The sequence below is a fragment of the Astyanax mexicanus genome, chromosome 4 (genome assembly GCF_023375975.1).
Source record: "Astyanax mexicanus isolate ESR-SI-001 chromosome 4, AstMex3_surface, whole genome shotgun sequence".
NCBI lineage: Eukaryota > Metazoa > Chordata > Actinopteri > Characiformes > Acestrorhamphidae > Astyanax > Astyanax mexicanus.
The window spans coordinates 42,773,263-42,790,484 of NC_064411.1; the positions used below are offsets into that span (position 1 = coordinate 42,773,263).

General features: G+C 36.6%; 1 protein-coding gene across 5 annotated transcripts; it reads right to left on the reverse strand.

Moving 5' to 3' along the window:
- Positions 1–6,596: 6,596 nt before the first annotated feature.
- Positions 6,597–17,222, reverse strand: LOC111194498 (SH2 domain-containing protein 4A-like). 5 transcript variants are annotated; one of them, XR_007438869.1, is made up of 5 exons: positions 12,234–12,501; positions 10,724–10,793; positions 9,654–9,744; positions 8,778–8,911; positions 6,597–8,652 (listed from the first exon to the last, which is right to left on the reverse strand). XR_007438869.1 is itself a non-coding variant. In XM_049478666.1 (5 exons), the coding sequence occupies exons 1-4, from the start codon at positions 17,214–17,216 to the stop codon at positions 8,889–8,891; spliced, it is 315 nt and encodes a 104-aa protein (XP_049334623.1). In that variant the 5' UTR covers positions 17,217–17,222; the 3' UTR covers positions 6,597–8,652; positions 8,778–8,888. The 5 variants fall into 5 exon arrangements, 1 of the variants encoding a protein (XP_049334623.1); XR_007438870.1 differs by lacking the exon at positions 12,234–12,501 and adding an exon at positions 12,132–12,203; XM_049478666.1 differs by lacking the exons at positions 10,724–10,793; positions 12,234–12,501 and adding exons at positions 16,780–16,841; positions 17,078–17,222.

The following is a 17,222-nucleotide window of genomic DNA, read 5'->3' on the forward strand; positions in this document are numbered from 1 at the left end:
TTAATGTTTGTTTAATGTATATAAAATGTATTTTCTTTAGTAAAGTTTCAGTAAAAATACAAGTTACTAAGTATAATGTGTGTTTAATGTATGTTCTTCAGTGGAGTGCATTTTTAATATATGTAAAATGAAATTTCTTTCGTATAGTTTAAGTAAAAAAACATGTTTCTAAGTATAGTGTTTGTTTTATGTATATAAAATGTATTTTCTTCAGTAAAGTTTAAGTAAATATACAAGTTATTAAGTATAATGCATGTTTAATGTGTGTAAAATGTTTTTTTCTTTAGTATATTGTAAGTAAACATACATGTTCTTAAGTATAAAGTTTGTTTAATGCATATAAAATATATGTTCTATAGTATGTGTTTAATGTATGTAAAAAATATATGTTCTACAGTATGATGTGTGTTAAATATACGTGAAAGTTTTGATTTTTTTATTATAATGTGTGTTTAATGTATGTAAAATGTAACGTATGTTCTTCAGTATAATGTATTTTCTTTAGTATATTGTAAGTAAACATACATGTCCCTAAGTATAAAGTTTGTTTAATGTATATAAATTGCATGTTCTTCAGTATAATGTATGTTGAATGTATATTCTTTTATATAATGTATATTTGATGTGTATAAAGTACAAGAGACTCAGACTTAAAAGTACAAGTGTCCTTTAATCACCACACGTAAGTGTGGTAAGGTAGTTTATTTTACTGAAAGTAAAAGTACAGTATTGGAAAGCAGTGGAAAGTTTGCAGAGTGAAAGGCAAGACGGGAACAGTGTGAATTTCTTATAGGGTCAGCTCGATTGCTTGGTCTTTGAGGCCCAATGCCTTTAGTTTTCCCTGCTTCCAACACACCTGTTCATACTATTTAGCTTATTAACAGCCCATTATTGAAGTGGGTGTGCAGGACAGGAAAATGTTCCTGTGGTAATTTGATAAATATTCTACCTAGAAGTATTTTGGGCCATTACAAGTCTATAGAGGTCTTGGTTGTTGTTGTTAACCTTCCTTTCTATTTGATTTGTGACTGGGGTTTATAAAAGCCAGTATTCACATCTGTAAGCTGATATGTTTGGCAGATGTCACCTTCATGTTGTGAATTTGACAGTTTGACCTTAAATGCACATTCTGTCACTGCCCATCAATCAGTGTTTGTGAGTAGAGCCCTGGCAACAGCCTTTTTATGAGAAAGAAATACAATTACATCAACAGAGTAGATATCTTACCTCACCTTACCCAACATTTATCTTCTATATTCCTACTCCAACCTGTGTATCACACAAAATGCAAACATCTACATTTAATAAACATTTTATTAGGGGTGTAAATGGTTACAGAATGACATTATACCATAAACCATATTGTTTTAGCATCAAATCCAGGTCCTGTTTAGTATCTGACGATAGTTGTCTTCAGGTTTGAATGGTGTGATGATCTGGGTAGTAATACTAGGGACACTAACAGTTTAATGATATGTGCGTGACATCCTGCAGCCACAAGGGTTGCCTCATATGGCAGGGCTTCCAACTTTCATTTTTCAGCAGGATAATGCTCCAACTTATACAGCAAAGGTTTTATAGGAATATCTCCACCAGATTGCAACACTTCCTTTGCCAATCAAGCACTTATCCAGCCGGAACAAGTGTGTACACAAAATGCATACCTACATAAACACATATACTGTATATACACAATGTAATAAAGATTTCTCAAGGATAAATAAATAAGAAACAAATCTCCAGTGACCTCATAAATACACTTGTCAAGGTCACAGGCCGAAAATCACTACATCCCCTGGGGCATGATTTCTTAGTAGCAGGGGCACATATGTCCCCCAGGCTGTTGGTGCCATATGTGCATCCAGTGCATTCATTTCTGAAGGATGGGTTGACTCTTTATTGAAATATTTCCAGAGAAGGGCATGGAAGCCATCTGGTCCTGCGGTTTTAAGAGCATTAGGATGTCTAAAAGACTTAGACCCATACAGGTAACTGACATCTCAATTATTTAATCAAATATTCAGTTCATTATCTAGGGAAACTGGTCACATAGTGCTGGAATAAAGTGCTCAGGCTGGTTATGCTGCTTTAAAAGCTTGGTTATGGTTGTTGGTTAACGTGGCCATAGTGGTTGACCAACTTGGTCACAATGGTCATGCTATTCGACCAGCCTGCTTATAATGGTCATGCTTGTTAACATCCTTGTTCATTCTGCTAATATCTGCTCATGCTCGTCATTCAGCTTGGTCATGGTAATTGACCAGCGTGGCCATCATGGTTGATCTATGTGCTGGTTATCCATTTTAGTCAAGACTGGTCAACCATCTTGATTAACATTTGTCAACCATCTTGGTATTCACTGGTTAACCATCTTGGTAATGGTGGCCCATGTACATAGTCACAGTGGTCATGCTGGGCAACCAATGTGCTCATAATGGTCACCAAATATGGTTACAATGGTCATTGTGGTCAACCTACAGGCTCATGATGCTCGTGATGGTCAACAACCTTAGTCATTCCTGTCACCCAGCAGGGTCACAGTCAGTGATGGTATAGTTACTTTGAAAAAGTAATCCGATTACTGATTACTCCTTTAAAAAGTAACTTAGTTACTTTATGGATTACTTGATTTTAAAAGTAACTAAGTTACTTTACAAGTTACTTTAAGCAGCTGCACACACCACGTCCCGCCGCCTTAACATAAAAATTATAACCAGTTTTGCCAATACTCCCTTTATTGGAAAAAGCATTTTTAACAGCATCAATGTATCTCTAGACATTTAAAGTTGAACTATTTATTTTTATAAAATTAAAAGACCATTTCTCTTGAATTAACTTAACATAAATATTTTTTTTTATAAAAAATAAAATATGGTCTTTCTTGATTTCACTTAACATAAATACTTGTTTTTATAAAAAAAATATAAAATAAAGAAAGTCTTTCTTGACCTGACATATTTAACACTGTAAAACTGAATATTGAACCTGTTGTTCTCTGCAGGGCAGCAAGGAGTGGTTTGATAAAACAAAACCGTGTATATGGTCGAGGCCAGGGATCACATATATGCAGACTGCGGTCAGACGTTGTCCAATGCGGACCCAAACCGATAAACTACTGAGAAGGATTTAATTTTGACAGTGTTCATTTAAAGCGTCAGAACTTTTCTTGTCTTTACGGTATACGCACTCTGCGGCATGGGAAACTCACAGACCAATCACGTGTGGTGTAAAATCTTCAAACGCTCTCCTCTGCCAATCAGATCTGTGCAGACCGCTGCCCTGGCTAGTGAATTGGGACGTGGCCGGGAAAACCCGCCTTTATAAAGAGATAGGGAGCCCGAGAACTGGCGGAAAAACGAGAATGGGCGGAAACTAAAAACACGCCGAGCGCGAGAGAGAGAGAGACAGGGGAGAAAGCGAGACGCGTGTGATTGGGGGAGAGCGGAGGGGGATGGGGAAGGGAACGCGGTGTGTGTGTGTGTGTGTGAGGTGGAGAGAGAGAGAGAGAGAGAGAGCGAGAGTAACGCACAGTGACTTGGATAAGTAACTTTAATCTGATTACTGGATTGGAAATAGTAACGAGTTAGATTACTCGTTACTGAAAAAAAGAGTCAGATTAGAGTAACGCGTTAATAACATCACTGCTTGGGACCCTGTGTCAGCGTGAGGCTGCCGTAAAAAAAAAATGCCTTTTTAATTTATTTAGACAGCAGTCATATTCATATTGTTCTACCCAGCTACTGATGCATCTGTAACTCTTTACAATCAGGGTAAAAAATAACAGTACTTACGACTGTAATCAGGGCCGCCGCTCTGCATACGCAGACAACGCAGCCAGCGTTAGGCCTCAACCATTTTGCAGTTGCAGGGAGCCAAATTGACTGAGAATGAAATGACAGAATTATGACATTATTAAATTTAAAACCCAATGTGAATTATTTATGATACGCTCATCTTTTTTGTCTTTAAACATTGCATGGGGCACCTACTCTACTACTTAAAAGCAGCACGTTATTATTTTTGTGCATAATATAATGCCCCCACCCCTATTGCCTGAAATGGCACGGCTCGGTTTGCTCTGTTGGTTGTTGCCAGATGTGACATTTTCCAGTCAAATAAATAATCAAAAAATGCATGGAGGCGCTAAATCTTGCGCATGTTTAACCATTTTTAAAGTGTATGTGGCCATTCTATACAAAAACTTGTCCAGTGCAATATTTGTGTAAGTTAAAAACTTAAAATAAAATAAACAAATAGGATGAAAAATCGTAACTTATCTGGCAACCTTAGTCCTAACTAAAGTAGCAACGCTACTTGAGTTTGGCAGGAGACAAGTTCACCGCGCGAAGTTGCTACTAAATGGTAATTCAACTATGAAGCGACGGTTTGAGTCTGGAGCTGAGAAGAAGAAAAAGAAGCAGAAAGATGAGGCCCATGCATCCCTTTCTGGTGAGTAACTTCGATGATAAAGGTTTAAATAGTTTTGATTACTTCATGTTCAGGGGTGTTGCCTGAGCTAGTTACGTTGGCTTTGCTGATTTGGTAGCTTTAAACGCTTAACTAGAAACTAATCTGGGTATTGCAAGGCACGTGGCACGTTTGCAAATAGTAGTAGTGTAGTTTGAAGATTTTTAGTGACTTTAATAAAAAATTAATAAACAGAGTAGCCTACCTATTGACTAATGCCGTCAGTGCACTATCCAAATGGTCTGTATGACAGCAGGATCAGACAGCTCTATAGATTTTGACAGGCTGATATAAATACACCACGAATATAAACGATAATTTCATAACCTTTAAGGCTGGCTTGTGTAAATGACGTGTCCACTGCTTAAAATAGACATGCATCGTTTCATTTATTATTTATACATTATAAATAGTACTCTTGTGCTGTTCTTCACTGTTATTGGCCTTACTTATAACGTTGTAAATATTCACAGTTACATGTGTAATTTTAATAAATAGTAAAATTTTGCGTAAACCTTTTGTGTTTGTGTGTTTTTTTTTTTTTTTTTTTTTTGGGGGGGGGGGCCTGACTGTAATAAACATTAAGTGGTAATTAAGTGGTAAATATTATTTAACATTTCTAAATTGTAATGCTTAAGAATGTTGTAAATAAAGATGAATTGCGATATCAGTTTTAACATTTTGTAGGAATTAATATCTTAACTAGTGTCATAATAATAATTAGTTGAGGCATTCTAACATAAGTATGGTTAAACAATGTAAATTAATTGTAAAGTGCTACTGATGCATCTGAGGCCAAATATCTTAAAGCAGGATTCCTCTACTGTAATTGTATATTTTGGTTTGTGGTAGACAGATTTACCTCAAACCAAAAGGATAGGTATGTGGTTTTAGCAGGTGTCCATTTCTGTCATAATCAAGTGATCACCATGAATTTATTTTAAAAGTTACATTTTTTGTAGCTTGTATTTTTTTCCTTTTCAAATTTCATATTGTTTTTACAGACCATTTTGATCTCTCTATGTATCACATGCAGAGGGGGAACAAAAAAAAGGTTTAGGTTTGATTTGCTCACTTGGCATTTTTTGAAAGGCAAAATAATGTAGTAATATGCTCAAAATCATGTAACTTAAATATATAATTATATTAAATTATGGTCCTCCAACCTCTGTGGAGTTGTGGGTGCTAATTTGTAATTTGAACAAGTATTTCTAATAAAACAGATGTTTTATTAATGTATAATTTATGTTATTGGATGAATAAAGGGATACTGCAGTGTCTCATGGAACCTGGTAAGACAAGCAGACTGTAAGAACTGTGATTTTTTTTTCTCTGTTTTTCTAGTGTGTATGCTGACCTCGGACAGTACTTCTGAAATGCTAATGCTTATCTTTTGGAATTTGATTCCTTTGATTCTTATTTTTTAAAGCATCAGAAAGTTATCAGTATATTTCTGTATGAAGGCCTTAATTTTGCACATGTAAATCCCAAAGCTTTAATCGTTTTAAAAGTTGTATATAGATATTTCTCAGAGTTGCACAGACAATTGTAGGCAGACCACCAGTCACAATAAATTTTAATGAATAACCTTCAATAATAAATTACTGGCCAATACATTGAGGTAACACTTCATGATCAGCCTCAAACCTACTATCCCATGACTTGTAGAAGTAATGTCAGTGTAATTCCTAAGTGGTCAAACATCACATAGAGGCGAGTTGTTGAAAATTACACTTTGGTTTTAAGTATAACAAAAAGGTGTAACAACACTGAGAGCCTTTGTATATTACCAGATACATTATTTATATAAATTCAATTAAAGGAATAACTTTCACTGAAATACAAAACTGAAATTGTCCTTGGAGCTGACATGACCTTATCAACCTTATCATATTTGGGAATATGAGACACATGGGATAATCAGCTTTTAACTTCAGAACATCTCTGTTCATTACATTAATAATAAATCAATAATTTCTGATTTATTCTTTCAGTGTTTAGTTGAAGTGTTAAAAAGTGGTTGAATGTGGGCATCAAATCCACATTTAATAAAATATTTAAAAAAAAAAATTTCCATAAACACATTTCAAGAAACTTAGCGATAGTGTGATCAAATAAACAGACAAAAGTGATAGCAATAAAAAAACATTTATTGACAAAGTTAAGAAACAAACAAAATTAAGAACAGTAAAAAAAAAAAAAAAAAAAAAAAAGTGTCCAAACCTCTTTTGAGTAAGCACAAAGGAGACAGCGGCAAAGAAAATTATCTCAGAAAGAGAGATAGAAACCTTGAGAGGAACCCATACTCCTTGGGTCAATACACAAATTAAAAATGTAAAAATCTGAAAAAGACAAAGAGCATAAACATTAAATGAAACAAAAATATATACAATGCAAATATAAAATCCCGTATAAAGACATACAATTAATACACCCGCCTTTAATTTTATAAAAAAATAAATAACAAATAATGTATAATTAAGTACAGAAAGATTAATAGTAAAATAGTAAAAGGTAAGTACAATATTAATTGATTAAAGCACTAAAAGACAAACGTTAAAATGTTTTTAATGAATATAAGCCCAAAATAAGACTAAAACACCAATACAATAACCATTAATAAAGCAAGTAACTAAGCAATAAAAGAAATATATACAAAAAGTGTATGGATTAAAACACTAACAGTATACTACATAAAGATTAATACAGTTAAGTAATTAATAAACATCAAAAGATAAACAATATCAAGATAAAAGGATTAAAGCCTTAAGTACATGAACACAAATACAAAACAGGAAGCAATTAAAAGCATACAATACACAAAACGATTAAAACATTTATATAGTTAAAGAAAATCATTACCTTTTTAAAAGTATGGAATCAATAGCTTTATTAATACCTGCTATTTTCCTTAGCTGTGTTTTATAAAAAAAACCCCTCTAAACTAGAGTATAGAGCTCGGCGATATGGCCGAAAAAAACTAAAGATGATAAAGAAATGGTTAAAAACTAGTTCTTATTTAATTTGTTTTCACTTAAAATGTTCCATTTGTGGTTAAAGTGCAACCAGAAACAAGCAAAAAAAAAACTATTGTAAACAGTGAGAACATCTAGTGACTTTTAGAAAGCTTTCTCCAACATAGTTTAGGTACTGACACAATGCACCCTCAAACTTAAAAAATAAATAAATAAAAACAAATAGAAATAAATAAAATGGTGCCCTTTTTTGATAAAACTTACAAAGTAGACAATAGAAAACAAGTACAATTTATATGCTCTTAAGTAAATACTTTTCCCTATTGGGCTAGAATTGCAAAACAAAGCATTTAAATTGTGCCAGTGTTCTATAAAATGAGATCTTTTCTCATGAATATGCAAAACATCTTAACTTGTAGTGCATACAAAACCTGGTACACGGTTGGAAGATGTGCCAGGGACAGTTCCTTGTTTAACGTTGAATGGTGAACTGGTGCTGCGTTCATTCCTATGGTAGCAGCACTTCTCCCACTCCGCTACATGGTTCTGTTTAAGGTATAGTGATAAATTGGTTCACCTTACAGCGAGGACCTGTTTGGTCTATGTCCGACGCCGCAAAACCGAACCAACTCCAGATCACGGAGCTAGTTGCTCTTAAGCTCCGCCGTCATGTGTTTTGTGTATGTGTGTGTGCGTGTGTGTTTGTGCATGCAAGGGAGGGAGGGAGGGAGTGAGGGAGGGGTGGGGGGTGCGCGCGCTGGAGGGAGGGAGGTATGGAGGGAGCTAGCTAAGCTCACTCTGTGCCCACAGAGGAGCGTCTGTGGTGAAAAAGAAAACTCAGAGAAAATCGATTTTCATAAAAACACATTGTCCTTAACTATAAATTCGAATTTATCGATAAAATCGATTAATCGCCCAGCTCTACTAGAGAACTCTCTAAACTAGAGATTGAAAATATAGATTTTTTAAAATTATTATTATTATTGTTTTATATGGTACCTGACTGAGGTGTGCCTGATGTGGTGGCTGTGTCGTGGTGTATACTTAGCCAGGGGTCATAGAGCAGATGGTGGAGAGATGATCTGAGACTTCTTTGAGGTGATCTCCGTGCTGGTGTTGAAGGGTCACCTCTCACACACAGCAGGATGATTCCTATCTGCAACACTGTGGAGGACTTGGCCTCATGGGTAAACCACTCATGAGGAAGGTCCTGAAAAGTAAATTAAGAGACAGTGACTGAGCGTTAAGGAATGTTTTTGACCTGAATCTCTATTCAGTAATGGTAGCTTCTACGAAGACAGTTCTCTGCCTGTAGTGTTCACTGAAAACCCATACCAGAAGAACAGAAGATGAAGGCGTGGTTCCTAACTGTACATCTGAACCAGGATGTTCTATGGCTTGAGGTCACAGTGCAGAACCCCTCTGGCATGGACCTCAATCACGCCTTCAACTAGCTGCCTTAGAAGTACCTGCAGAGTACACAGAGCACATTCTAGTAAAGTTAAATTGGCTGAAATTTATCCCAACATTTGCAATACTTGTGATTGTCGGCACGCTGCCACGTTCAATAAAAAAATATATATAAGTACCTACAGAGTGTAAGAAACCGACAGAAGGAAATTACAGTCGCTATAGAACAGGCTAACAGTTATTCAGTGGGTAGCTGCTACATTAAGGGTGAAGAGAGAAGAGTGTTCAGGTACCTAACGATTTTCCAATGATTTCACAGTTGCAGACAAATTTCCAGAGTCAGGATAAAATCACGAGAGTCTGGCTAGAGTCGAGCTGCAGTTGAGTTGCGGTCGTGTCATCTCAATCGTTAAGTGTAAGGTGGTTACGATTGAAAGTTTTAGTCAGTCGGGTTTGGGTACTGGCGCTCCGATAAAATCAACTGGGTTTGTTTTTTATTTATTAGCAGTGTGAGCAGCAGCTCACATTTTAAAGTGGACTGCAAAGGCAGGATTTTACAAGATGGGAAGGAAAAAAAATGCACATTCAACAACAAACATGATTTACCACCTGAGAAACAATAAGCACCCAGCACAATCCTCCCAGTACACTGCAGACACTCAGTACAATTAGCAACAGCACTGCCAACACATTTCTCTGTGTGTGTTTCCGTCCCTTAATTAGTTCCCCCGGTAAGTCAGTAATAAGAACAAATAGAGTAATAATATTAAGCTATTAATGTATTAACATATATTCATCAACCTCTTTTGGGTGGGGATGGAGAAGGTGGAGTGGCCAGTGCTTCAGCTGGAGCTCCAGGACACTGAGGATGTTGTGTCTTTTGGAACTGGGCCTGATTTTACAGAACAGAAACAAAACAGTTCATGGTAGCTGTATCAATTTATCCAATAAAGTAGATCTACAGGTCTTACTTTATATAAATAAAACTAACCAACATAAAAAATATGCATGAAAATGTTCAGGACATCCAGAATGGCAAGTATTTAAAAACACGGTCCAGTGTTAATTTTTAGTAACATGTTTAAAGTCTATACTATCTAAGACAGTGAGACAAATACAGCAACTTTTCTAAAATTACACTCTTCTACTGCAGCACAGACGTACACTCCCTCCTTAAAAAAATGCTCAAAACCAGAAAAAAACAAACACACCCTGGGAGGTTAGCTCTTTAAATAGCTTTTGACCAGCATAGGTAATGTTTATTTCTGGATGATCAGCTGGACACAGCAGGGCCAACATTAGTAGCCTAGTCTTTTAAAAGTAATTAACTCATTTTTTAAAACCCATAAAGTCCAGTAACAGCTGTGTTTATTTGTTTTTTAAAGTCACTGGTTAGCTGCGGGTGTAACTTCAAAGACCGCGATCTCAGTTCACAATTATGCAGCCACACATCTTATAAAATCTCCTGCTCCTAACCAAATATCCAGCACAACAAACCCAGCTTTAAACCCAAACCATCGCTGTATAAACAGAGACAGAGGAGAAGTTTTCTTTCAGTGTTTTCTGACAGAAACTGTGAGGATTAAAAAAAAAAGACAAGAGTGTGTTTACTAATCCGTTACTCGTTCGTGATGAAGTTAACGCTAACTTGCACGTACAGTGGATTCACGCGGTTAGTTAATAGTATGCAAAATGCAGTGAATGCTGCTGTTTGGGGTCAAAATAAACTAAACACCTTAGCTAATAAATCATGGACTGCAGAAAACTAAGCCGGAGACACAACAAACGCTAGCTCTGTAAGTCAGTTGTCTAACGGAGTTACGTTAAGTGCATAAACTGCCTGCACAGATCAGAACATAACAGCAGCTTACCTTTTCATGTTAAATCCACGACGAAAGCATTCTTTTCTCATATCTTTATAAAATCCAGTTGCAGCGTCACCTGCTTGTTCAGAAACAAAACAAACACCCAGCGCCGTTTAAGAGCTGATTCACGACCTTCTCTCCCAGCACAGGGTGTGTTTTTCTCAATCAGCAGCAGCTTTTAAACCACGCTGTAGTTCAGTAATAAGATCGCGTTTCACCGAGAGCTGAAACAGCCAGTTAGCTAACGGTAGTTAAAATACCTAACAGGCCTGAGAGCTCCTCTCGGTACTCCGGTCTAATTCGGCAGGGTTTTTGTAGATATTTAATTTCTGAATCTTATTAATACTGAATTAAAGTATGGTAATCTGGCTAATGTTAAAAAGTCAACTAGCTTTTTACCAAAACACTTTTAGTTAATTTATACCTAATTTTAGCGGTGTGTTCCCACAAGACGAATAAAAAAATAAATAAATAAATAAAAAAAGGGGGGGGGGGGCGGCCGTCTGCGCGAACATTGGCGCCCATCTGCGCATGCGCGAATATTAGCGGCCGTCTGCGCATGCGCGAATATTTGCGGCCGTCTGCGCATGCGCGAATATTTGTGGCCGGCTGCGCATGCGCGAACATTGGCGCCCGTCTGCGCATGCGCGAATATTAGCGGCCGTCTGCGCATGCGCCAATATTTGCGCATGCGCAGACGGCCGCCCCCCCTTTTTATTTATTTATTTATTTTTTTTTTTATTCGTCTTGTGGGAACACACCGCTAAAATTAGGTATAAATTAACTAAAAGTGTTTTGGTAAAAAGCTAGTTGACTTTTTAACATTAGCCAGATTACCATACTTTAATTCAGTATTAATAAGATTCAGAAATTAAATATCTACAAAAACCCTGCCGAATTAGACCGGAGTACCGAGAGGAGCTCTCAGGCCTGTTAGGTATTTTAACTACCGTTAGCTAACTGGCTGTTTCAGCTCTCGGTGAAACGCGATCTTATTACTGAACTACAGCGTGGTTTAAAAGCTGCTGCTGATTGAGAAAAACACACCCTGTGCTGGGAGAGAAGGTCGTGAATCAGCTCTTAAACGGCGCTGGGTGTTTGTTTTGTTTCTGAACAAGCAGGTGCTGCTGCAGGTAATCGAGCTAACTGTAGCTAATTAGCTTAGCCGGTTGAGCTAACTGTAGCTAATTAGCTTAGCCAGCCATGCTCCACTCGCTAGCTCGCTAACGTTAGCTATCTTACAGCGTTATTCGCCATTAACACGCTTTAAATAGTCTTTAAATAGTGGTAAGACTATTTAAAGCGCGTTAATGGCGAATAACGCTGTAAGATAGCTAACGTTAGCGAGCTAGCGAGTGGAGGATGTCTGGCTAAGCTAATTAGCTACAGTTAGCTCGATTACCTGCAGCAGCACCTGCTCGTTCAGAAACAAAACAAACACCCAGCGCCGTTTAAGTATCATAATAAGACCGCGCTTCACCGAGAGCTGAAACAGTCAGCTAACTAAATTACTCACCGGGACTTACAGAGCTCCGCCGCGCTGCTCTAATCTAATCCGGCAGGGTAAGAATCACTATTGGTGCTGAAGGCCCGCTGGAGGCCCGCTAGTGCCGCTGTTTTAAGACTGAGGGGATTTAAATGAAAACAGAGTAAAGGGGGAAACACAGTATAGAGCAGCGCAGCGGACCTTCAGCACCAGAGTGAAGAAATACTGGATTATTTGACCCAATATTAATAACTGTTCCCCATAAAACACAGCGAGACTTTGGACTCCTGCAGTCCCCATGCAGCTCCCGGAGAAAAGGACGTCTTTCTTGTGGCTACTGATTCAGTGGAGTGGAGCCACGACCATTCAAAACTAGGTTCGGGGTTTTTTTGTTGCCCGAAAGGGTTTTAATTTGTGTGTTTTAATATATTCATTATATGTTATATTGTATTAAAACATGAGATATAAACGTAAATAATCATAATTTAATAGGAACGGTGAAATAAATTATTTTAATTATATTAAATATCATGCCTCAAAATCTCAGATCTCCCCCTCTTTTCCAGTGACTTTGGTTTCTTCCAAAAGTCTGTTGACGAGAGGGCGGGCGGAGCTGGACTGGAGAAAGAGGGCCGGCGTTCTGTCGAATTCTGCTACCTTGTCGAACCGTGCTGCCCCAATGAATATTTAACTGTAAAAATACAAAAGAAGCACTATTTTAGGGCATGTACCCAGTGATATTCCAGTAGATGTACGTTATTAGATTTGGAGTGCATAATTCATTGTACCATGGCAAAGTTATAGTAAATATAGCTAATTACAAACTGCTTTTGTATTTATTTATGATAATAAGTGTAATTTTTAGTTTCCATTTACACTTCTGTGCAATGATAGTGCATCCAGGTTGTTTAATGCACATAACGCCCCCTAAACCAGATTAATTATACATAAAACACGAGAAAGAATTAAATTGTGTAGGTCGGCGCATGCGCAGTACCTTTGGGAAGCATGTATCGATGGGTAGCAAAATTCGACAGAACACCGGACTAAAAAAACTGTTTTTAACACACCTTGGGTTTGGGCTGTATTCACTCAGTCGCAGTTAAATAAACTCACTGGCCATTTTGGAATCACTTAGACCAGAATTATAATAGAATAAACAATAAAATAATAAAATGTTATATAAAATCTAAAAAAAATCACCAGTGTCAGTGGCTGTCTTTACACTACAAGCCTCAAGTGTTTTTTTATTTTATATAAATTAACCTTTTTGTCAAACAGCACACATGCTCTCAATATTTTTTTGGCTGCTCTGCCAATGCTGGCTGATAATGACAGCACTAAGGGCATGAATACTGGCAAACAGATGCATGAAATCCACAAATAAAGAAATATGAAATTTGCAGTGGCCTTTTTTATGCCCAATCAGTTTGAAGACTGAGAACATATGTCTGCACTCCCCTCCAAAGGAATTGGGCGGAAAAAGCATTATTAAAAGATGAATAATGAAGACTGGAAATTGGAAATCAGTTAATTACAACTTTGTCAGTGTGTCCAGGCCCGGAGTGGCTAATCGGGAGATTCGTGAGGATTCCCGATGGGCCGGCTGTGTCTGCTGAAGTGTCTTATTGTGTACCTTGGGGAAGATGTGGGCAGTTATTAAGGAGTATATCTATGCTGGTGTTTTACCGGAGTCAAGCTTTCCGCGCGTATACGCGCGATTTTACGGTAAACAGACGCGCAGGAGGAGAGCACGCTAAAAAACACAGAGAGAGACAGACACGTTTCAGTCGGTTATATTAATTCAGACATACATTAAGCCCAGAAACGAGAAGAAAACGGATTAAAATAACTCACCTCACTGTAGATTTAGTGCAGTACATTATCTATTTGATATAATACCATAACAATCCCATCGGTTTTTAAGAGAGAGAGAGAGTTTTATATTAATATTACTTTTTCAATCCATGCTTCAAATTAAATTTCTCATGAGTTTCCCAAAAGGCCAAAACAGATCCAGTACCTCTTAAAAGAGTCCATCCTAGACTATTACCTCTGCAAATTTGGGTAAATTGCACTGTATTGTTTATTTTATATTAATAAAAAAAATGTATGCATGTTTAAAATTAAATTTCTCATGATTTTTCCATAATGCCAAAACAGATCAATGACCATTTGAAAGAGTCCAACCTAGGCAATGACTCCTGCAAGTTTTGGCAAATGTCACTGTATTGTTTATTTTATATTCATTTTTATTTTTATTCATGCTTAAAATAAATTTTCTCATGATTTTCCCATAATGCCAAAACAGCTTCACTACCATTTGAAAGAGTATGTTCTAGCCTATGACTCCTGCAAGTTTGGGCAAATTTCACTGTATTGTTTATTTCATATTCATTTTTTTATTTTTTTATCATGCTTAAAATTCAATTTCTCATGATTTTCCCATAATGCCAAAACAGAGTCTGTCCTAGGCTATCACCTCTGCAAGTTTGGGCATATTTCACTGTATTGTTTATTTTATATTATTATTATTATTTTTTTATTCATGTTTAAAATTTAATTTCTCATGATTTTCTTATAATGCCAAAACAGTTCCACTACAATTTGAAAGAGTAAAACATAGGCTATGACTCCTGCAAGTTTGGGCAAATTTCACTGTATTGTTTATTTTATATATATATATATATATATATATATATATATATATATATATATATATATATATATATATATATATATATATATATTATTTTTTTTTTTTTTTTTATTCATGTTTAAAATTAAATTACTCATGATTTTCCCATAATGCCAAAACAGGTCCATGACCATTTGAAAGAGTACAACATAGGCTATGACTCCTGCAAGTTTGGGCAAATTTCACTGTATTGTTTATTTTATATTCATTTGTTTTATTTTTTTATTCATGTTTAAAATGAAATTTCTCATGATTTTCCCATAATGCCAAAACAGTTCCACTACAATTTGAAAGAGTACAACATAGGCTATGACTCCTGCAAGTTCGGGCAAATTTCACTGTATTGTTTATTTTATATTATTTTATTTTTATTTTTTATTCATGTTTAAAATTAAATTACTACTGATTTTCCCATAATGCCAAAACCTACGGTGGCCGAGAAAGCCCAACGCAGTGCAAATGGGAAAGCGCTGCAAAAGCACAAAACACATCCATCAAAATTACAACACAGGCGCAGCAACTAGAAAAACGCGCTGCAAATAGAAAAACGCGCTGCAAATAGAACCACAACACAACGGAAGTGAGTCACAACACAACGGAATTTTCCCGGGGGACCTTGTACCAGCTAAGCTGCGTCTTCAGTAACGTCTCGGACTTCACTATGTGTACAAAGGACAATAAGTGGCAAACAAGGCGTTTTGTGAAGCAGAACTTTTAATAAACATAACTTACTTTTCAGAAGCTTGTTTGCCACTTATTGTCCTTTGTATACAGCTGGTACAGCATCTTGTAAGGTCCCCCGGGAAAATTCCGTTGTGTTGTGACTCACTTCCGTTGTGTTGTGGTTCTATTTGCAGCGCGTTTTTCTATTTGCAGCGCGTTTTTCTTTTTGCAGCGCGTTTTTCTATTTGCTGCGCCTGTGTTGTAATTTTGATGGATGTGTTTTGTGCTTTTGCAGCGCTTTTCAATTTGCACTGCGCTGGGCTTTCTCGGCCACCGTACAGTGCTGATAGCCTGAGGAACTGATAGGACTGCCTCACAGTGGCCCTGTGATGGCTTATTGGAGAATGAATTTACATCTGATACTAGCAAGTATTAAAAATAAACAAAACAGTGAAATTTGCCCAAACCTGCAGAGGTGATAGCCTAGGACAGACTCTTTCAAATGGTACTGGACCTGTTTTCAAGGATTCAAGGAGATTTTACTGTCATTCGTATCACATGTGGTTCATGAGGTGGAACGAAATTGTGATCTCACTATATATAGCCTAGGACAGACTCTTTCAAACGGTCATGGATCTGTTTTGGCATTATGGGAAAATCATGAAAAAAAAATATTTTAAGCATAAAAAAAAAAACAAATTATTATAAAATAATCAATACAGTAAAATTTGCCCAAACTTGCAGAGGTGATAGCCTATGTTGTACTCTTTCAAATGGTCATCGACCTGTTTTGGCATTATGGGAAAATCATGAGAAATTTAATTTTAAGCATGAGTAAAAAAAAATAAAAAATTAATATAAAATAAACAATACAGTGAAATTTGCCCAAACTTACAGGAGTCATAGTCTAGGACAGACTCTTTCAAATGGTCATGGACCTGTTTTGGCATTATAGGAAAATCATGAGAAATTTAATTTTAAGCATGAAATTTGCCCAAACTTGCAGAGGTGATAGCCTAGGACAGACTCTTTCAAATGGTAGTGGACCTGTTTTGGCATTATGGGAAAATCATGAGAAATTTAATTTTAAACATGAATAAAAAAAACAATTAATATAAAATAAACAATACAGTGAAATTTGCCCAAACTTGCAGGAGTCATAGACTATGTTCTGTAAGAAAGAACATATCCAAAGATCCTCTCGCTAACACGGACCAGGAAGCTTCCAGCGCTGCCTGACTTCAGCAAATCCTCCGCCTCCTCACGAGTAATAATACCTGTGTACAAAGAGAAAGAGCCCAAATCAAAAACGTTTAATCACGTATTTCAATTTATTGACTGTAATATAATTATTTATTATGTTAGTAATATTGCAAACAAATATAAAGAAATAGCATTAATCCTTTGAAATAATAATAACAAACCCAGTAATTATAAGCAGAACACTTAGACAGAGAGAGAGAGAGGTTTTTCTTGGATTAAAGCTCACAGATGGCCCACACTTTGAACTCACCATGAAACCAGGGGGCAACTCGACTCTCGCCTTGCTGTAAACAAACTCTGAGGGTCTGCTCCTCTTTAAACCAGCGAATAATTTCATCCCTGCTGGACGTCGACAGCGACCGGCGCATACCTGGCTTCCTGTTGATCATAACGGA